The following is a 23,553-nucleotide window of genomic DNA, read 5'->3' on the forward strand; positions in this document are numbered from 1 at the left end:
GGTACAAAATCAACCTGGAGACACTTTTTTCCTCGGTGAATCCAGGTTATTAGCCGACTTTCTCAGATTTTAATCTCCCCCAGTTGAGTTATGGTAGGAAGAAAAAACACTTGGAGTTGATTCCCCAACCTATTTAATTTGGCCTTGAAAAACCAGAAGGAACGTTCATTTATGCTCATGATATGAAGCAATATTTCCAACATCCAGTAGGTGGCAATTAGAGAATCAAGAATAGACAATCCTAGTGATAATAAATGACCTATGAAAATATTGATTACCGCAGATCGACAGCTAACAAGCCTATCCACAATTGTGTTTTATATTCTTTTAACTTTTTAATTGAATGTTTAATGTGTTCAATATTTGTGTGACTGGTTTGGTATTTTGAGACCAGGATGCCTTTGGCTAGCCGGCCTTAGTGCTAAAATTTTGGACCCTGAAATCTTAAATTGCAATCAGTGCAGTAGATATTTTTTTCCCCCTAATAAAAATCATTGATACTCCTGGTGCTTTTGGAGAATAAACAAAGCCTGCTCACTTTCATATAAAGGAATCATTTTCCAGGCCTGTTGTCAAGATTCAATAAAAACAATCTGCTTAAGGGGTACTAGAATTAACAGCTATAAAATAAGTTGGAAGTCTTGTGAAGATCTTCAGCATCAGAATATGATGAAAAGCAGAAACTTTGTCCTGTTGAGTACCTCACTACCATAATTCCTTCAGGTATTCTGATACTACCAGAAGGTTAAAATTCAGTTTTCTTTTTAAAGCTGGGGTATCTAATTTTTGTATTGCTTGAGTAGTGGTGAGGATCTTATCACCAAACGTGAGTGAGACCAAAATAAAGTTGATTAGTGCACAATAAAAGCTAAATATATATTACATTAAAATTCATTGCTATAAAGGCTGTGAACATTTTAGTTTCTTTTAATCCCACCTTTATTATATTTATCAACAATGCAAGGCAGCAATTATGTAGCTAGCCACTTAGGTATCAATGACTCAAAAATACAGTTCCATAGAAACTTTGGGGGTAGTTTAAGATGCACATTCAATGCTTTTGTGGGAGAACTGCAGCCAGTGTCCTTTTTTCATAAGCTGTGAGTGTTCAGTTTATCTCATAATAACATAGGAGTAGATGGCGCATCTATTTTGGTGCTGTCAGCGTTCCAAAATAGATTTTAAGGTGCTACAAAATAAACTAATCTATAAGGAACAAAAAACTAGTTCCAATATAGACTTACAAGCATACTACTGTGTCGTCTCTGACAAACCTGTGTAACTCATAAACAAGCTATGCGGGAGCACATGCAGTTAACTACGGTATGTAGACAATGTAAAGTTTATTATTTTTTACCAAGATAATATATTTCTGAAGAACGCACACACAATTATCTTCAAACATTTCAAAATTCAGAAGGCAAGAATTCATGCTGATCTTAAGAAATCTTTTGGAACAGAAAGATGCTTTGTACTGATGTAAATTATATATTTAAAGGATGGTAAACTATTTCTAATTAGGGAGAAGAACAACATTTGAGGCAGTGACTTTACTAGTAAATACGGGATAGTTTAAATAAAGCTACTCTTCACCATACCACATTAGGTCAAATAAAATTCATCCTCTCTGGTTATTGTTGAATTTTTCAGCTATCTTCTGCAGTTCCAAATCCATAGCAGCCAGGTTTTCCAGTTCTTTCTCCTGTGATAATGGAAAAGGAAATCCATGTAGATTATGACCTTAAAAGCATACAACACTTTTTTTTTTATTTTGAGCATTTGATTGTTAGACATTCATGCAATTGTACTGCATAGTGATCTTGGGTTTAGATTTAATTAGATTTGTGGTTCATATGCAAGTATTATGTTTGGATTTTTAATTCTAATGTAGTTCTAGTTACTTTTTCTGGCTCTTCCAATAGCTTTTTCTATTAAAGCTGTATAAAATAAGCAACATATGTAGGCACACATGTGTGGGGACATCCAGGGGCTGCTTTCACAACAGTCAAGAAATCGATCAGAAAAAAGTACTCAACGTTCTATAAGAATTAAACATTCTATTTTACTAGATTTTAATTACCTATGTAATGTTTGCAAAATACTTGTAAAATATGGTTTTATTGCAATAAAATTTTGTAAATGCATAATCTCCCAACATCACTCAAGAAAACTGAGAAAGGAAATGTAGGGCAGAGTTCTAAATACTCCTGCATTCTATTTTTATGATTCATGTGATCCATTTCCGTAAGGAGAGCACGATGAAATTAATCTTACTTTCCATCAAAGCATAGCGATGATTCCTAAACATGGAGATCAACCATGTGATGTTAACCTGTGCCATTATCATGTTTGTGTACTATAGTAATTCATATTTTGTGTATTTATAGAGAACTACAGTTTCTCTAGGAATCAGTTTATAAGTGCCAATTGTTTACATTTTGCCAAAATGACCAGAAATCATCATCATGCATTTCTTCAGATTTTTAATTCTTCTCTGCATCCTCATAGTTGTCAAGGATATTTGGCACTGATCATTTGTCAAGTTATGTGGTCAGATGGTTTTCCCAGAACATGAATTTATAGTATGGCAGTTATGTCACTCCGTGCATACTTGCTTGTAGTTATTTCAGTGAGACATGATACACCATGTTGTGTAATATTGAAAGTCAGGATGTGTCATTCCTGAAAACGTAGGCAGCCTGATAGAAATCTGACTATTTCTAAGTAGGAAGTATGGGAGGAAATGAGGCCTGCAGCCCAGAATTTAAATGAACACATGAACAGAACAGAACAACAGATTTCAAATGAAATATTGGTTACTCAAAGTTTAAACAGGTCACTGTTGTGATGAGCAGTGTTGAGTGTCATGCAGCTAAGCACGTATCTATGTATATACACAGATGTATCTTGCTTGAGTGAAACCTTACATTAGGTGACTGGCCTGGGTCAAAGTATTCCCTATATATAACATTTTAATTAGTCCTCTTCCATATTACAGTGAAAAATGTAGTGAATGCCTTAAAAGCAATAGTTGAAGCCTATGAGGAACATAAAACACTTGTATGTCTTAGCAGCAGTTACCAGTCCAGAAATGCAGCTATATTAACTAGATCAATTTAAAGCAAGAAGAATGAGCCTATTGGCTTACAATCTGAATGCCTTTCTTAAAAAATATATATGTAGGACTTCTTGGAGCTTACCTTTTGTTCAGGTATTTTGTAAGAAGTAACATCAGAACTTAAGGTTTCACTCTAGCTTAGTCTATAACTAGAAAGATCGTTACAGATTATCCCCAGAAGAAAGTTCTTTGCAGAAAATCAGTCTTGCCTTAGCCAATGTTTTGCCATGCCATGACAAAGAAGTTGATTTAAACAGGGACTAAGCAGATTGCACAATTCTAGATATTTTCATTTCAAATAAGTTACTTGGAGTCTTAACATCTTCTGCACTAAATAAATCAGAACATGTCCTTGATTGACAGCTTCCTAGATATTTTTAACACTCAGGATTTTTCTTCCCTCCTCTTTAAGATCCAGTTTTGCTGACAATTTCAATAGGGTAATTATGAAGCAACTTCAGCAGGTTGTGTCATTCCAGTGAAGTACAAGTGTAAATGATACCTAGACACAGAGAAGGCTAAGTGAAAAACAGCTAAAGCCGGATTATTAACTGGAACACATTGATGGTCCTGTCAGTTATTTGACAACTGTATGAAGCCTGAAATAACAGGGCTTCATATTTTTTTATCACATACAAAGTTGTCAACATGATACTGAGAATATAACCCTAACGTACAATATGTTGCGCCTAGCCACATACTGTATTATTTTGCTGAAATAAAAGACTTTTTTTAGAAAAGAATTGTTCTAGCTTTCTTAGAAATCATAAAATAAATACCTCTTCTGGTGTCAGAGGCCTCTGATTAAATTTGTTCTTGCCACTTCTTATTACGTGTCCCCTTTCAACGTCTTCTTTTGAGCTGTAGAGTTCTGGAAATTCTGCAGATTTCTTCCGGTAGCTCAGAAGATGGGCCAGCTCATCCATTCTATCATACTGCCTTTTTGTCTCAGGTTTATATAGCCTCTCAGGATTATTATTGCTGTCCTGTTTGGGGCTTAAGCTATCCAGGATCTGTTTCTTCTCCCACAAGTCATAATCATTATATTCAGGAAAGAATTCCCTCTTATTCAAGTGGGACTTGCGTTCTTCACTCTCCAACAGTGGATTGATGATGTCAGCGTTCTTGTCCACAGGTCTGTTTTTCCACCTGGGCTGTTGGGAATATAATGATGTTAAAGCTCTTTTTACATTTTCTACAAGATAGTGGCTTCTTGGGTAGCCCTCCTCTAGCAGAAGAGTCCTTTTATTCTCAAAGTGTTTTCCTCTCTCGCTATAGTGTGGAGTTTCTAGCTCTCCATCATTTCTGGCATAGTGTTTTTCTTCTTGGCTATTGAGTTGCTGCTCTCCATCTCCTTCTCTCTCTTTGTTTTGTGGTTTTGCCATCTCTAGCTGTATGCTTGGTTGGCCATGGTGCCGTTTCTCATTTATGCTATCATGGCTTTGTTTCATACCTCCATTTCCCTTCCCTGCTTTGCTGTAAGGGACCCTTACTTCATAGTGATGTCTGCTCTCCCTTGATGGCCCACCGAAAAGTCTTTTCCTCATGTACTGATACTGTTTCCTTTCATTTTCCTCGCTCTGTTGCTTCATGTCTTCATCACTGTCCTCTTGGCTGGGGTAGTGTTGATCCCAATATCCTTGGTTCCTGATCTCTCTCTCCATTTCCTCGGGCCTATGCATTTCAATAGCGTTTCTTGGCTCCACAAAGTAATGTCCTCTCTCATAATGGTTGGGTTGATGACTCCTTTTACTCCAGAATTCACTTTCTTCCTCACTGGGCTCTTCAGATGAGCCTCTTTTTTCACCAATATGATGACTGTTGTATTCACGGGACTTACCCAATCTTGGTTTTCTTCGGTAATGTCCTGATTTGTGGTCTTGCTTCTCTGTTTCGCCACCGTCCCTCTCTGAGGAATCTTCAAATTCTTCATGAAAGCTATGACGATACTTTTCATTACTCTCCTCTTCTTCCTCCTCCTCCTCTTCCTTTTCCTCCTCCTCCTCCTCACTGTCTTCATTTTCCCTTTCTTGACTCTGAATTATTTCTTCCACATACTTTTGGCCATGAGAATGCTTGTAATCTCCCTCATTCACTTTTCCAGATGTAAGAATGGACTTTTTCTCTAGAGGCACAGATTCTATTTCTTCGCCGGCCTTTTTTTCCTTGCTTCCATCTTCATTGTGGTGATTTCTTTTGTAATTATCTTCCTCGGCTCCTTTTTCATTCTCTTTCTTTTCTTCTTCTTTATGGTCTCTATCCAAAGCATAAGAGGTCCCTTGGGAGGCAGTTTGTGGGTTGCTGCTTCCCCCTTTTTTTTTCGTTTCCAGGTGCCACTTATCATCTTCTGTCTGTCTTTTAAACTCTTCTTCACTCACATCTTGTTCTTCCCTCACAGTCCCTTCTGACTGCTTAGTTAATTCTTCTGATTCCGATAAGGTTCTTGTGCCAAGTTCCATGTCTTGCTGTACATTTTTCTCTTTTTGTTGTTCACCTGCAGCAAAACAAAATATGCTTCCTCGTTATAATACAATTACATTTTCATGTTCATTGTGGATTACCTGTCTTCTGTCGCTGATTTTCTTCCATTTTTCCTTTCTCTTCAGGACCTCCCAAAGAGAATCAACAACCATGGGGTTGTTTTTTTTTCTTTGTACTATTATTACATTGTGCATACCTCACAATGGTCAGTGGTGACTTCATCACTTGCTCACTATTTCCCCAACATTTCCTCAACTCTCACCTGGCAACAGCCATGCCATCAAGCTGCGTGGCACGACAAAACCGTGCTCGACTAAAGCACGCCCAATTAAACCGCGTCGCTGACGTCATCAACAGGGCGACAACAGCGAGCGCAGAGAAAGAAGGGCGCTTTAAATAGTGCTTTGAAAGCAAGCCGATTCAAGTTAAGGTAAGGGTTAGGTTTAGGGTTAGGTTTAGGGTTAGGTTAAGGGTTAGGTTTAGGGTTAGGTTTAGGTTTAGGGTTAGGTTAAGGGTTAGGGTTAGGTTTAGGGTTAGGATTAGGTTAAGGGTTAGGTTAAGGGTTAGGTTTAGGGTTAGGGTTAGGTTTAGGTTTAGGGGGGTTAGGTTTAGGTGTTAATTTTAGGTTTAGCGTTTACACCGTGCTTCTGTCTCCGCGCTGTTGTCGCGCTGTGATGACGTCAGCTACACGGTTTCGTCGAGCGCCCTTTAGTCGAACGCAGTTTTGTGATGGAACCATCAAGCTGTAGCAAAGAAAACAAAGGGGCTCTTCCATGAGCCTTATGGGATAGAAATCAGCAATTTTTGAATCCGTATTTACAATCTGAATGGATACAAATATTTAACCTGACCTTTAAAAAAAACCAGGTCACAGAATGCACTTACTCTTCTACAAGCATGCAAAGGTTCTTGCCTATAAACATTGATCTGTCAAGAAGAATCTTAGGGACCTTTGCTGCTTTAGCTTGTCCTAGAACATGGGAGTCCTTTTTTTATGAATAAGGTTAACATTATGGTTGTATATATGTGTTCATGTCCCCTTTTAAAACTAAGTTGTTTAAAATGTTCCCAAGCCTGAGGGCTGAATTTATCAAGGGCCCCATTTCCTGGCTATATTTCTAACTGGCCAAGCATCTCGGCTACTGTGTACATTTATTTTGGATGCTTGTTTTATTGTTTTAAAATATTTTAGTTCCTTCGTTATAATATATTTTTTGAATTGTAACCCATCCAGAGTCACTGAGTGAGATAGCTGGCTATAAAACTGACTGGCTGACATTTTGCACCAAAACTTTATTCAGAAATCAAATACGAAATTTACCATTTACACTATATTGCCAAAAGTATTCGCTCACCTGCCTTTACTCGCATATGAACTTACTGTAAGTGAAATCCCATTTCTAATCCATAGGGTTCAATATGACATCGGTCCACCCTTTGCAGCTATAACAGCTTCAACTCTTCTGGGAAGGCTGTCCACAAGGTTTAGGAGTGTGTTTATGGGAATTTGTGACCATTCTTCCAGAAGCGCATTTGTGAGGTCACACACTGATGTTGGAAGAGTTTACATGGCCTACCACTTCGTGGCTGAGTTGCTGTCCTTCCCAAACACTTCCATGTTCTTATAATACAGCTGACAGTTGACTGTGGAATATTTAGGAGCGAGGAAATTTCAGACAGGATTGGTTGCATAGGTGGCATCCTATCACCGTTCCATGCTGGAATTCACTGAGCTTCTGAGAGCGACCCATTCTTTCACAAATGTTTGTAAAAACAGTCTACATGCCTAGGTAATTGATTTTATACATCTGTGGTCATGGAAGTGATTGGAACACCTGATTCTGATTATTTGGATGGGTGAGCGAATACTTTTGGCAATATAGTGTATATTGTTTTATGTATCTCATGCCATAATATGTATATGTGTATGTATTTGTGTGTGTGTGTGTGTGTGTGTGTGTGTGTGTTTTCATTCCAGTATAACTCTGGAACGCCTTGAGCAATTTCAACCAAACTTGGTACACAGATGACTTACTCTCTGTAAACAAATATTGTAGGGGTAAGATACCCCTAACATCCCTCAGGGTGTGTGTTCTGTTAAGATGCAGCCTGTTGTGCCTTAAAACAGCTTCTATTGTACTGCTGTAAAATGGCTTCAGTGGAGTTGCCATGGTAACGGCTTCACAGTACTCCACAAGGGGGCTTCCTCTGGTAAGGGGGAAAATCCAACACTAGAAATTATGTTTGGTCCGGACATTTTCAACAAGGCTTGATTATTTTTGAGGACAAATGTATTGCCATGATCAATGAAACATTACTGCAACTCGGCCTGTCTTCACCACTATGAGACCGACACGACATTCTTCAAACAGATTACATATGAGAAAAGAACTACATTGAACAGCTTAGTGCAAATATTGCAGACAAGAAACCACTTCTAATCCAATCTAAATCAGAAAAAAAGCATACCAAATGATCATGGATCAGCTAGCAAAACAAGGTGGTATCACTTTCCTTGACACTTTTTGGGGACACCGGGAAAACATTTGTAACTAATTTAATTGCAGCCGAAATCAGGGCTTTTCCTGTCTAATGCAGGATTAGGATAAATAAATACCCAGGCAACGCCGGGTTATCAGCTAGTATATTATAATAACGCTAATATATTATAAAAACAATTCTTAGCCCAAACTTCCTGAGCAAGCACTAGGGGATTGAGGCAAGTGGATCTCCAGTCCAAATAAATTCCATTTTTAGATATTCTTCATCATGTTTTCTATTCAGACTTGTGTGTGTGTGTGTGTTGCTTGTGCCAGATAAGAATTCCATTTAATTGTGCATGTGGATTCATAATGAGTAACTGCACTTGGAACCCATTAACGTCAGCTTTCTGAAAATTAGTACTCACATTGCTATTTGCATTAATACTTGTACTCTTCAATGAGCCAGTTTTCAGCTAGATCTCACAGAATGGGTATGTTATAGGTTCCATTGTTTAGAGGCCTATGTTTGGTAGGCTGTAGGGACTTTCTGCTGTGGCACTTTAATTGTGGAATCTTCTCTCTCAGAGATAAGATTGACCACATCATGAGTTTTCGAAAGTCCCTCAAGATCTGGTTATGCCAACAGACTTATGTCCCCGGGGGAATCAATGAAGTTGTGAGGTTGATTCCATTATCTTGGGAACAGACAGATGAAGGCTTCAAGGGTTTTAAGTGGGTTCTGACCTCTGTTACTTCCACCACTGGAGGGATTCTAAGCTTGAGTCTTGAGTCCATAACCCACTTTAGCTGGAGATTCCACCACAATATGATTCTTCAGAGAAGAAGCAATGTATTTCAGCTTCCCTATAATTTGCTTGCTGGGAAGCTTCACTTTCCCAGAAATGCCTCCTACTACCTCCTATACATAGTGCCATATCTATTAGAGTCTATTCTAGGTAGTCAGATAAATTTAATAAATAAATAAGAAAGACTGTGGATTCTTAAGCCACTGTCAATTCCATTTACACTAGGAACTTGGAATATGTTTCTTCAGATATTGTTGAGCTACATTTCTCAACAATTTCTAGTAGTAATGGCAAGATTTGTTGGAAATTGTAATTGAGCAATTTTGGAAAGTCTCTCAGTCTACATTACATAAATATTACAATATTATATAATGTTCAACTAATATAAAGGCTAATGGAAAGTATGCTAGGTTTTTTTAAAGATACACACTTACTTTTCTTCAGAAGCTCCTTACACTGTGGATTAATAAGCGGAGAATTGCCTTTTGACAGACTGTTCAAAAGGACTTCTATAATACATCGGGTTATCTAGATCAAAAGCAGCAAAGGAAGATTCATTTAGTTTTGAAATATTTCAACCAAATAGTCAAACTAATTAAAATCATAAACATGGAAAACAAATTTATAATTGGAAGATTCCAAGTGAGTAAGTAATCCTGAAGCAAAGGAAACTAAATTTCTAAGTTATTTAATAGTTGCTCAAAAAAAGAAAAAATGCCCAGCTACAATAATAGCATCTTTATTTTCACCATCAGGATATAAACAAGAGAAGGAAATCCAAAAGTTTAGGCCAATAGATTTCCAAAGCATGTGACACCAACAAAAATGGGGTTTTTTTTCATATGCTTTACTTATTTCAAAGGGCCTCCAGCCCCACATGGAAATTTCAGCCATATTTTTGTGGCATCTAATCCCCATAGAATCATGCTGCTGAATTTTAAGTACAGTAGCTTTGTAGCCAGCTGGCCATCAACATTTTCTTCCCTCCTCATTAACACCATCTTCTTCCTGCACTGATCTCAATTTTAGTATCTACCAAGAAAGATATGATGATCCTGCTTTTTTGAGAAGACAGAAAATATAAAAGGTTTAAAATTATATAAACACCAGTCAAATATCCTGCATTGTATTATGAAGTACTGCACAAATCCAGTTTTTATTTCATAAGATATGGCTAAGTTAATTCAGAGTCACTTATGGAAAGATTCTAGGTTAGGTGATTTGGACTTGCCATGAAATACTATGTAATAAGACATAGTAGCTGGAATTCCCATGACTTCAGTTAGAGTTAAGGTGTCTCAATGTAAACATTTTGTGTTCTTGTCTTAATATTGTAAAAATCGACTCCTAGAAGAGATGTTTTGGTTGACAACAGAAATATGGGAAGAGAATGAACATTTCTCTGGTTTGAACATCCATATGGAAATGTTGAATTGGGCACAATCCAGAAAAAAAAAATGCACGAGAGAAGAGGAGGCCACCAGGTACATTAAATTATCTTGCTTACAAAAGACTCCTGTCCCTGTCCCTTGCTAAATTGTTCTGAAAGGTCCTTACTCCAAAGAAAGGAGTTGTCATCCATTAAAACATGGTAGTGCCTATGTATAAGGCACTTCGTATGTCTCTAGAGCATGCAATAATTTCTAATTATCTGTGAAAGGTGTCAGGTGCAAATAATCAGGACCATGTGTTAAGTTCCAATTAAGCTGATTTATTGCTCATGCCTATTCACAAGAATCTAGTCAACTATAATTCAAGAGGGGTTGAATTTAGATTGCTTGTGGGAATATAACAATTCTAAGCTGATCCCTCTCTTAACTCTGCCCCAGGCCCTGCCACTCCTTCTCCTACAAAAGTGACCTAATACATTTCACTTTTTAGATAAATAAGTTTTCTGCTCACCATTTCTCCAGCATGGTCATCATTTTCTACTGGAGCTGAATGAATACCTATAAACCAAAAAGATAAACATTAGAAGAGAGTTTAAAATTACACCTTTAGAAAAAGACAACTATATCCACTTTGGTTTTACCGAATATTTCAAAGCATTTTTTTTCAATCAAAGAATAATTTTCATGCCCTAGTTTTAGGGCTCCCATATCACCATTTGCACAACCATACACCCTGCTCATTCTGATTAAAAATAGTTCTCTTTATTTAAAAAGGTACTAGTGGGAGGTTAGAGAAATGATAGCAAGCAGCATCCGCTTTATTTCCAGCAGTGCAGAAACTGCATCTAATACATCTAGGAGCAGGCTAGCCAAGTGTGACAGAGAGCAGCCTGATGTGGTTATTTTGAGTTATTTGGATTGCCTGTATTTACAATGTACTGTATATACAACGATGCGTATTTGTACAGTGAAAATACAACCATGCATCAACACTGCAGTTTGTTGTGACTATGACTTGCAAAGCTAAAGCAATAACTAGTTCTGAGTTTTTGAAGAGGCTTCCCTCCCCTCCCTTTGCATACTCACATGTAAGCAATACACACACACAGTGGTGGGATTCAGCCAATTCGGTTGGTAACTTTCTAAGCAGTTTGGAGAACCGGTTGTTGGAAGAAATCTCATTTTGTTTTTTTCCACTTTACAGGGCTAATCCTGTAAGGAAGGCAGGAAGGAAACATTCTGATGTTGTTTCTAGCCTAATCTTTATTGCCCTGCTTACAGAAACTGCCTCTTCGGTTAACCCTTATTACATTGTAACAGCTAAGGCGAAGCGCCATCAATGTGATTGACATTGAGTTGGCCGCACCCATCCAGTCACAAGACCACCAAGCCACGCCTACCCAGCTGGTCATTAGGGCAGAGGACCGGTTGTTAAATTATTTGAATCCCACCACTGCACACAAACATACAAACACACACACACACACACACACACACACACAACAGAGAGAACTATTTGGTTTATTTTGTTTGGTTCCACTGGGTGGGTATTATTTCATTTTATAACTGTATCTTTGTTTAGATGCTTCTCCTTCCCAATATGAAAAGCAAATATTAGTTTACCACCCTGATTTGCAAGTCTTACTGAAGCTGATTTATATGATATTGTGATTTTTCCATTATCAATAAAGCATGTTATTTTGTATTATTCCACTAGCATGATTGTATGAAACCTTTTAAAAAAGGTTGCTTGGGTTCAAATAATAACAGCTATAATGGACCAAGAAAGAAAAACAAGGAAGTAAGTATGATCAACTAAATATATCAATATAATCTTTTAACTTTCACATTATTTTTGAATTATGATACCGTAGTACAGGGGTGGGTTCCTGCCAGTTCTAACCTCTTCTATAGAAGAGGTTCCACAAATCTACAGTGCCGTTTAGAACCAGTTCCAGCTCCCTCCCCCCGCCCATCCACACATCATCAAGAGTGTTGGAGTTGAAATCCACAAGTTGAAGTCCACAAGTCTTAAAGCTGTCAAGTTTAAACACCCCTGGGGTTTTTTTCTAAAGGGTTAGGGATGCAAGGGTCTTGTAACTTGACAGCTTTAAGACTTGCGTGCTTCAAATGCCAGAGTTTCTGAGCCAGCATTTTGGTTGCTAAGCAAGAGCGTTGTTAAGTGAGTTTCACCACATTTTACATTGCCACGCCCACAAAGCAGGCCACACCTACAGAAGAGGTTCTAAAAATTTTTGAAACCCACCACTGCCGTAGTACCAATGCAAAAATCCATGGCAAGTTGCCAGATGGCATTGGGAGTGTCTCTTTCCCCACCTTAGTGTGTCAAGGGAATGGTGGTTCATGTTCTCTGCCTCTGTGTTTGAAATCATCCCACCCTCTGCCTCCCCCCACTCCCACATAAGTGCCTGCCTCCATCTGCAATGCAGGCAGTAAAAAGCAGATGCAGACACAGCACCAATGTAAGCAAATTGGTTTGCTCACACAGTTTAATCATGAATGAACATCTAACGTTCAGCCATCCATCAGGCAGGACATTAATTGGTAGTGCAAACCCCATGGGTGCCCGCCCAAGCCGTGTTCAGAAGAGTGGTGGCGTAATTTCTCACCCTCGTCCCAAAATCCGTTTGCAGCTTTGATGCTACAAAGGGCTAAGGTATACTTTTGGAGAGAGAGAAAATGAAAACAGCATTGATGGCCCGGTTGGATCATTCCAGCCTCTTCCAAGTGACAATGCCTATTAAATAAGGCGCAGTGATCGAACATGATATTTGATACTTCATAAAAGAGGGAACGATATGGTGTGAGAGTAAATTAGAACAGGCTTTGAATAACATATTGGAGAAACCCTTTGGGCACTTGGCACGTATTCCATTTTTCCTAGCATGTATCCTCTGGTAAAATTGCTTTTTACTTCAAGATATTTGTCATCTGTCAGCAGAACAGCCAGTGGTATAGGAGGTAGCTGCAACTTCCGCTTAAAGGGTCTTGTTCATCTTCAATCATTTATATGGGGAAGCTGGTTTGGTCCTGAAAGTTAAAGAACTCATGATCTAGAGTAAAAAAAAATGCCCACATGCAATCACCTACCTCCTATAATTATATAGAACCCCATCATTTATCCTTTTCCTGCTTAACAAGTAGTCAAACCACAACCTGCGTCAATCCCTTTAATTCTGTTTTGTGATACCTCCCATCCCAGGGGTGTCAAACTGGCGGCCCACGAACCGTATGCATCACATGCAGGCCATGCCCACCCCAGCTCCATGAATGGGGAAAACGTTGTGAAACATGACATGGCATGTTTGACACCCATGTCCTAGAGGATTGAAATTTTGCAGTTGTTTAAATAAACCTCAATGATTGTAATTGCTTCATGAAAATCACTACAAGCATTAAAGGCACACATTGTATTATTTTTTTATTACGGTCATCATCATCTAACTTCTGATGTGATTCTCCTTTTTAAAAAAAAACAAAACATGATTCCCGCTTGGTGAAGGGGACCTCTGGTCCCTATAGTATGGGTCAAAATACTGTTAAAGAACTTCCTCAATGTGATTTAAAAGGATGCCAACAATTGTCTAGAAGAAAACACAGCAATTAGTATTAGTTATTAGAAGGGTATAACATAACACATCAACATTCTACTTAATACCATCAAAGATGGCAAAGACTTGTTCTTTGCTTCCCCAAAAGGCATGACTTGACCTAAACAGAGATTTTAGTTGAACATTACAAGAAATGTCTTCATGGTGAGAGAATGAAGTTTGAGACATGGCATGCTAGAAGAGCAGTAGAATCTCCCTTGCCTTCAGTCCCCTCTGTAGAACTGGATTATTTCACAAGTGGAAAGTTTTTATTATTTTTTCAGGAGACCAGGGTAACAGGAAATTGAGCTGTCAGGTTATTTGTCACTGAAGCGAATGAGAAAGGGATTTCTAATATTATTGATACTGCCGCCTCCTATATTTTTTATGAACATAACGATAAGCTTATTGGGATATTTCTAGCTGAAAGTTAGCACAAAAAAAGCATTGTCATTATCTGGCCATTTGTGGATGAATGTTGGCATTGCAGTCCAGGGAAGAGATTGTTCTTAACTAGATTTCATATCTGCCCCATAAATAAAGGAGTTATAATGCAAGAGCACTATAATGGAAAGCCAAATGCTGTGCCAGATCTGACACTCAAGCCAAAACTCTGCCATATGTTCCAGGACTCCAATCCTCATCATACATGAGAACTTACCATGATGCTGAGACTGCTGGAAAGGACTGAAATTCACCACCTCCTAAACTAACTGCCATTCAAAATGCTTACAAAGGAAAGCATGGTAGGAAGCAAGTGAAATTGCTGTTGAGTTTAATTCCCTAACAGTAATTTAAGCACTGAACACAAAATGCTACCATCTGTCAGCTGGCAAAAGAGCATAGAAGACTATTTATTTGGACCATATCCCTGAAGCACCATTCATTGAGTCTCTCTCTCTCTCTCTCTCTCTCTCTCTCTCTCTCTCTCTCTCTCTCTCTCTCTCTCTCTCTCTCTCTCTCTCTCTCTCTCTCCCTCCCTCCCTCCCTCCCTCTCTCTCTCTCCCCTTCTCTCTCTTTCTTTCTTTCTCTCTCCCTCCCTTCCCTCTCTTTCCTTATATAAACACTATATTAAGATTACAATATTGTTCACCAATATTTATGTTGATGTTTTCCATGGTGGGATGCCACTTGGACCAAATGGAAGGAATTTTAGATTCTAGACCAAAATCCTTCTTTTGTGGTGTGGCTGCAAAGAAGGTTGGATAGAGATCTGACATTCTTTTGATCCTGTCTGATAGGATCACACAGTACAACATACAACAAACTCTAGTGTCTGTATTGAGTCCAGCTGGAATGCATCTGTTTTGGATTTCCCCTCCGTCTGCATCTTTTGTGCCCCACTCTGTACAGTTGGAGAATCTGTGGACCAAATTTGAAATGGAAGGGATGCAGGGGGGAAAAGAGAAGGGGTAATGAATCCCATTTCTAATGCATGAGAAAAAAAATCTACATGGGATGTAGTCCTCTTATTTCTTTTAATTGAAGGAAAATCTTGAGGGATTGTACCAGAGGTGGTATCCTCTGATTGTACCAGAGGATGTCATCATGGATCTTCTGTCCATACACACACACTCCTGCAACCAAATCAGTAGTGAAGATAAGAGGATACCATTACTGGATTGTACCCTACAATTTCATGTGTAGATTAACAAACACTGAGGTCCATGTGATGAACAGTTACTACTCATTAAGCTGCTAGATCCTGATAAAAGTCAAAGCAATGTTTCAATAAATTGCTATATTGCAACATTAAATAACAGTGAGATAAGAGGTCAAAAGGACCTGTCTAAAGTGGTGACGTGGTTTGGGGAAGGAAAATGCATCACCAGCAGAAGGGTGTCCTTTAAGCTACATTCAATTTTTGCTAGTTCCAAATGTCGATAAACTCAGAAAGCATCAATGCACTGCCTGTTCTTTCTTCAACTTGTATCAAACGTTTAACTAGCACATAAGAGAATCACTGAGCGTGAAGTTTTATCCTGACATTTTCTACAGCTAATTAAAATATATCAATTGCAATGGCCATTGTTTAGCCAGGATCTGAGTGTTTAATACAGACTGAGAAATTTAAGAAAAGGTCTTGTCTCAAAGCTGTGAGGCTACATGAGATTTAAAAGACAATGCATTTGACCAAGGAGGAAGTATATTGAAGGTGGAGGCTACAACCCTTTGCCATAAGCTGTGCAAGCTGAGGATAAAAAGGAATTGAGATCCAAAACAGGCATCCATTAAAGAATAGCGTAAACATTTGACCCGATATAACCCTAACTTCCCAAATTTGTTGCAAAAATCATAGTTTTAATTCCAGGCATGGACAATTCTGTTTACTCCCTACTGTCGGGATCCTTCCGTTTTAAATCTCAGACCAAAAATAATGAAAATTTCATTTTGAGAATATAATTCTATGAAATAAAATTTTAGAGCAATGACAAGAAATTGTGTTTTTCTAAGTCCTGAGTCCTGTCTTGGATTAAATGGAACATTAAGAAATTGCTTAATATAATTGTTGTGACTGATATGATTACAATCCATATTAAGCAACACACACAACATAGTTGCTTCTTTTGTCTGTGTTGTTGTCTGTTGAAAAGCTATACTATTATACATAAATGTTGATGTCCTCCTTGGCATGAGGTGGGTGTAGTTCTATAAGATATGACAACTGTACATGTATAATACATGAGGATAGCATCTTCCCATTACAATTCAGTTGTTCAGGATTAGAGAAAATGGGTCACGTTGAATAGAAATAACCCTCAGTGATGGTGATAAATTACTGTTACTGCTGGTAGGAACAATATCGCCTCAGATTACTAGAGATCCATCTCCCAGCAAACAACTTTATTAATTTATTATATCCTAAAGCTATGAAAATATACACATGTTGTGCCTTTCTCTACCAAGTATGCTATACTTGCTTATTTTTCATTAGATGAAACATTAGAGTTTTGTTTCGGCATACAACAGTGAGTTCAGGTGGATCAGCCACCATATTGTTCCTTAACTTTGTACAAGTCTATATATCCCATTAAGGTTAATTAAGGTTACGGTAATTGCAGCTAGCTGAAAACAGCACAAAATAAATAACCCTAATTTGCTAATGCAGAGCAAGCCTTCTCATAGTAGGAGGTGCTCAAGAACATGGTGTGTGTGTGTGTGTGAGTGTGTGTGTGTGTGTACACAACACACACACAAACACATACCAACTTCCACTCATGCAAAAATCTCACCATATGGTTCTGAGTAGGTCATTATCGCTAAACCTAATCTAATTCATTGGGTTATGTCTCACTATTATCAAAGCTGCAAAATAGATAGCCTGGGGACAAACATTATAGTAAAACAGATTAATAAATAATCAGGCTGCCTGCTAGTTGTCTGTTCTTGCTTCTATTATATTTAACCTACAGCAGAGAATTATTCATACATCATACTGGAGGCAATCCAGGTTGGATGACTCCCTGGAGTCAATACATCTTCTAGGACCCTCTTCTAAGGTACATGAATGCTTCATTAATCCTCAACAGCAGGCATGCCAATCACTCAGACTATGAAAGCAACTAAAGTTAATCTTCCAGTTGGTACAAAAGCCACTGACCAGTACAGATACTGTTAAAGCCTGTAAGATTTGGATGCTGATGAAGTGTTTTAAGTTAATGAAGTCAAATGAATTTTAACCAGTGTGTGAGGACTGTAATGGTGGTAAAGAACCTGAAATATTGTGACTGAGTAATATACAAATATACAAGTTTCCTTCCTTCCTTCCTTCCTTCCTTCCTTCCTTCCTTCCTTCCTTCCTTCTTTGCCTTGGTTACCACATTGCCAGCAATAGAGCTATGCATTGGAGCATCCTCAAAAATGGAAAAGGCATCAGCAATATATTATCCCTATGTTTCCAATACTGAAAAGAGGGATGGAAGGCTTTTTATCCTTGGTGTGGTCAGGAATCCTCAGGTGAGAGAGGACAAGGGAAAGAAGTTTGAGTGGGCAGTCAGATAAAGGCTTTGGAAGTGCAGGGACCTCTCCATTCTGTTTATTAACCCAATTAGTCCTGTTCCCACCCCCCCACCCCAACTTTTTGGGTACTGCAGACTAGTTCGATGGAGAGCACATTTTCTGCAGACCAGGTGGGGGTGTAGTTTCATGGTTCTGCATGTGCAAAGGGGATTCCACTTGCTTGCATGGATCAGTCCCTGACAGGCCATGGATTGGTGCTGGTCCATGGACCAGGGGATTGAGAATTCCTGAACTAATCAATAGCAACATGATTCCAATGGCATCAGGGAGAATTCCTTGTTCTGCTGACATTATCAAACTTCAGAAGCAATAATAATATATGATATTTCTCCACATTTCTTGCTTAAACTGGATTTAATATGAGAATAATATGCCTTAGGGATCCCTGAGAAAACTTTGAACACTCTCATATTCTGTATGTATGATGCGCATATATATACTGAACAATTTTTTACTTATATACGTGTGGCTAATGCTTCCTCTTCATTCCAGAAAATTAAGAGTGATTGAATATAGAATATTATATTGACAAATAGATGTTCATGAGAAAATGTAATGGGAATTAAAGGTTTTGGGGAACTCTTATGAATAAGACAGTTTTTGGTATGTCACAAGATAATGGAATTATAGAATTAGCCATTCAAATTGTTCTGCTTGGTCATGCCTTAACTTAAATATAGAGCCAAGGTATAATTTTTACATGCAGTTCTAAATCATTCTTGAAGATTACAGTACAATAGTAAATGACCAATTAGCTATTTATCTTTGATTCTATATTTCTTTGTGGAGGGATGAAATTATTACATCTTTACACTGTTACAACACTTGATTTCAAACTACTGTACAATATATATGTCAAGTTATATTCTGGGACAACTCCTAGTGAGTATAGAATGATAAACTGACTGTTCTCTTATATAAAAATGCTAACTTGTAAGCTTCATTAAATTTAGTGGTGCTGATACTCTGCTAAGTACATAGAGCCTATAGGGGAATTGAGATTTGCATTTCATTATTGTAACAAGTAGAGTTCAATCGAGATTCAATCATAATAGATTAGACTGAATAAAATGGTAGGGACTTAAATAGTCCATTCCCAATCTGATTCCAATTCATATAATGGATTTATTTTTACTAGATCCGGGATAAATTTCTGATATGTAGGCATGCGATTTTACACAACACACACAATTTGGTCAACATCTGCATACATTTTTGTTTAATTACTTTTCTGCATGTGCAGCATTCAGATGTACAAAGATGTGAAGTTCAAGAATCATATTTTTCCATTCTCGCTAAAACTTTAAAACCTGAAAAACAAAATCTACACACTTGTAAGGGGAAACAAGACTTAAAAAAAAAAAAGAGGTCTAAATGCCACAGGTTTTAAAGGAAGAGCAACAATACTTAAACAGTGACAATTACCCTCAAGAGTACTTCTGTTAAAAAATAGTTGCTTTTATTTGATGAGGACTAAGAAGCATTTTCTTAATCGTCTGCTTGTTCAAGCTAATGGAGAAAAGTCAAACGTTATTTTAAAAGCATAATAGCTTTTTATACGCTTTTGTCAATTGATAAAACACAGAGCCACTAGTAATATTCCTGTCAAATTACTGTATATTACTTTTCTTCAGTGATTTTAATATTTAGATTTTTTTTAAAAAAGATCTTACTTCCAAAAAGCATAATCTGAACATTTGCTTAATATATATAATCATTGAAGAATTAAACCATATATTTATATATTTAAAAACACAAAAAGAACAAACATGTACCTGCACTCAATAACTACACAAAAGTTTCCTTCTTGCCTCTTTTCTCATATACAAGAGACAAATACGGATACAAATATGTCCATTCACACATGTATACATATACACACTGCATTAATTTCCTCCAGCCTCAGTATCTTCTCTTTTCCTCTGCCCTCCCCCAAACGCAGCCCAGTTTATGGATGGGTGGTTCTGACCTGGGAAATCTAGTGCACGTCTGAAAGGCAGAAGCTGTCCATTGACTGGATATACCAACATACTTGTGAGATTTTGGCTCTGCTAATTTGCACAGCAGTGAATCTGGCTGGAGCTTCCTTCAGCAAAGACATGGAAACGCTCTAGCTATCATTAATCATTAAGTATGCCGTGCATCCACATTCTTGTTTCTGTCTATGTATGATAAGAGCATGTATTGGTGATAATTAATAAAACTTCTAGCCCAAACATTTTATATGAGATGAGAGCCACAGGCAGACTGATATATCAGCTGTTCATGGTCAGAAGACGACTTCCCTGTGCCAATTCTCAACCAGTACAGAAGCTCTTGGTTGGTGAGGGCTGTGGAATTCCCACTGAGCTTTTTCCGCGCTCGGCAATCCCTCCGCGGTCCTCAATCCCATCGCCGCTGTCCAAGGTGCTGATCCAGGTCGGACTTACCTGCCAGAGCTGCGATTCCGAGCAGGCTGAGCAGCGCCACGCGAGGCACCATGGCCGGCGGAGCAAGCAAGTTGGCACGCAAAGGCTTGAAGCTTCTTCGTATCAGCTCTCTTCTACGAGCAGATCCAGGCTATTTAAGGGAGGGAGGGGGGGATACGCGCCTGAGTCAAGCGGAGGAAGGAGGGGAGTGTTTTGCGTCAGAGGTGGACCCCAAAGGAACGGGGCGGAGAATTCCTGAGATGGCCTTAAAGACCCTCCCTTAGAATCCGCTAAGGAAGGACTCCCACCACCTCTCCATCTTTCCGTTTGCCGCAGAAAGCCTCCCCCCCTCCCCAATTCCCACTCCGGTAGGATGGACCTTATTTCTCAGAGAAGGTAAAGCCCCCCTCCCCAATCCTTTGGAATTAACAAGCACTGTTTCCAAGAAGGCCACCTATATCCTATCTCCACCCCATTTGGAAATACAAGTGTCCCCTTTCTATCCTCATCCAAGCCTCCCACGCTGCTTGGCCTGATATTTTCCTTTTGATCTCCACCCAAGCAGAGTCGTTGCGAAGCTCTTTCGGTAGCTTCTTCCTAAGCCTTCCTTTGTACTGTGACTAGGATTTCTAAACTATGGCTTCCATTCCCCCAAAAGGAGAGGTCTTCTTTTATACACGGATAGAGAGCGAGACGCCCACATGAATCTGCTTATAGAATACAAAATGTGAGGTACAAGGCAAACTGCACAGTCCCTAAAGACAATCGTCTGTGTCCATGCGAAGCCTTGAATGCTTAAGAAACTCTGGCTGTTCGATACAAGCTCATTAATGAAAAGCCCTCTTCCCCTTTCACTCACTGGTCCGCTCCCCCGCCCTCCCGCCCACACACCTTCTCGCTCTCTCTCCCTCCCTCCCTCCCTCCCTCCCTCTCTCTCTCCTTCATTCTCAGCAGAGATATTCAGTCCGCGCGCCCCCATTCGTGGCTTTTGTTCTTTTTGTCTCGCTTCATCCCAGAGGGGTTCAAGGGATGAGAGAATGATCGCATCTTGAAAGGGTTCCGCCAGCAGAAATTTACGTCCTGTTTATTCAGGCGTTTGTTATGATGTGGAGGAAAATGGAAGGAACCCAATGAGAAAAGGGACGGCTGCCTGCTGACGTCCTGTTTTCTCCAAAACGCTCTGCGCGGTTGGATGTTCTCTCTTCCCCCTCATTCTCTCCAAGAGCGGGAGAACGAATTGATCTTTCCCCACAGCCATCATCCATATAGTATTCATTTCGACACATTCTTGAAGGGAGACCCTTGTGCAAAGAATTCTCCTCTTCCTGGTCTTGTCTCTCCTTATTTTTTTTTCCTGCTATCTACTTTCCCCTCTAAGCTTTTCCCTGATTTGGGTAAGACAGTCTGTGTCACCTCATCTATAGATTTGTTCCTTGCCGTTAAGTCTTAGTTGGTTTGTTTCACCAAGAATTGTTGAATAAGTCATAATTTAGCTGGGTTCACAGAATCCCCTCAGCCAAACCCAAGTAAACCATATTAACATAATACATGTTCCTAATTAAGAGAAGTGTTGCAGTTTCCTCTCTTAACAGATCATATTTAATATGGGGTGAAATGAACTAGGCTGTGGGCTCTTTTAGAGCTAAGGGTTGAGTTACAGGAGCTGATTTCAAGTGGTCACAATTAAGGCTTTTAAAGCGACAACCATTGTTAATAGTCATGTTTATTAATGATAGTTTTTACTCTATTGTGATGAAGTGATTGATGTGTTGGAGTGAGACAGGAGACCCAGGTTTTAACCCACTCACTGAAACATACCTAATGACTTTGTGTCAGTCTCTCCCCCCCCCCCCGCATCCAACCTATTTCATTCGATTTTTGTTTTGAAGTAAATGGGGAAAGAGAATGACACAGAATCCTTCTTGAGCTCTCGAAAGAACAGTGGAATTTAACAAGTAAACAAAACTTATTTTTCTGCATGGACAGAGCAATTCTGTAATCACCTTAAAGCTATGACTAAGGATAAGACATGGCTATGGTAGAAGAAGGACCATTGCTTCCAGAACATGTTGAACATGGAAGGGGAAAAAACACACACATGATAGCCGATGAGGAGGCAGCAACCTTGGAAAAACTGACAGTGACAACAAGTCCAGGACTGTGCCAGCAATCTCTCATGCAGCTCAGACAGCCACACAGCCTTTGACCTCACAGTGATGCAGACACTCTACCAGCCCACAGCCTGTACTGGTATCCATACAACTTGCACAGTGCCCATGTTCAAGGACTTCAGAGGCTCAGGGACTCTTGCCAACTTTGCTACTGCCGCCCCAAAATTTGCAACCATCTCAGGGCTCACGAACACAATTCAGAAACACAGCACACAAAAGGGGCAAAAAGAGAAGACCCACGACCAACCACCTGTTTACAGAATGTCAATACAGGTAGCCCTTGGTCAACTAAGGCAATTGGGTCCATGGTTTATGTCATTGGGGGGCATAGTCATAAAGTGTGATGATACACAATTGTGTCTTTTAGCAATGGCAGTTTCCCAGTTCTGGTTTCCCATCATTAAGCAAATCCTGCACTGTGGTTAAGCACAACATTATATAGTCGCCATCTGTCAGCTTCCCTATTGGATAGAGGGGTGGATGACTGAAAACAGTAAGAGAAAGTGAGTATTTTCATTTTTGCTTCTGGGTTTAGCAATTGACAAATTGCTCGATGAAACAGGTTTATAATTCTTTCTTCATTAGTGTGAGTGAAGTAGTTGTGAGAATATCTCTGTTGTGTACTAATTATTTTTAGGCAGTATCCTTTAGTACGTGAATTTATCTGCACAGATGAAACACAGCTAAGTAATACGTAACTATCATTAAAATATTCATTTTTCTAAACAGGGTAATAGTTGGAGTTAATTGAAATGCTTCAGTTAATTAGATTCCAGCGGGATTAATGATTCATCCCAATCTTTTCGCAGGCCTTTTTTCAAGTCAGTATTACTTATGTCATATTTTCATGCTTTTCTCTTTAATAAAAAACCTCATTTAAAAGAATAACAGCATTGGAAGGGACCAATGGGAGTCTTCTAGTCCAACTTCCTGTTTAAGCAGGAGACCCTATATCAGTGTTGGCAAACCTTTTTGGCACTAAATGCCAAAATGAGAGCGCATGCGCGCATGGGGGAATGCGGGAAACCAAAAGAGCATCTCCCTGGTGCACATGCACAGAAGCA

At 39.0% G+C, this 23,553-nt stretch overlaps 1 protein-coding gene across 1 annotated transcript; it reads right to left on the minus strand.

Moving 5' to 3' along the window:
* Nucleotides 1-1,326: 1,326 nt before the first annotated feature.
* CHGB (chromogranin B) lies at nt 1,327-20,486 on the minus strand. Its single transcript, XM_014072318.2, has 5 exons — nt 20,340-20,486; nt 10,791-10,837; nt 9,323-9,416; nt 3,898-5,612; nt 1,327-1,702 (listed from the first exon to the last, which is right to left on the minus strand). Exons 1-5 carry the CDS (start codon nt 20,389-20,391, stop codon nt 1,619-1,621), a joined length of 1,992 nt encoding a protein of 663 aa, XP_013927793.2. The 5' UTR covers nt 20,392-20,486; the 3' UTR covers nt 1,327-1,618.
* Between the last annotated feature and the right edge of the window lie 3,067 nt (nt 20,487-23,553).

This window comes from Thamnophis sirtalis, unplaced genomic scaffold (genome assembly GCF_051295495.1).
Source record: "Thamnophis sirtalis isolate CommonGarterSnake01/CBP01778 unplaced genomic scaffold, rThaSir2_p1.2 scaffold_5, whole genome shotgun sequence".
In the NCBI taxonomy this organism is placed as follows: Eukaryota; Metazoa; Chordata; class Lepidosauria; order Squamata; family Natricidae; genus Thamnophis; species Thamnophis sirtalis.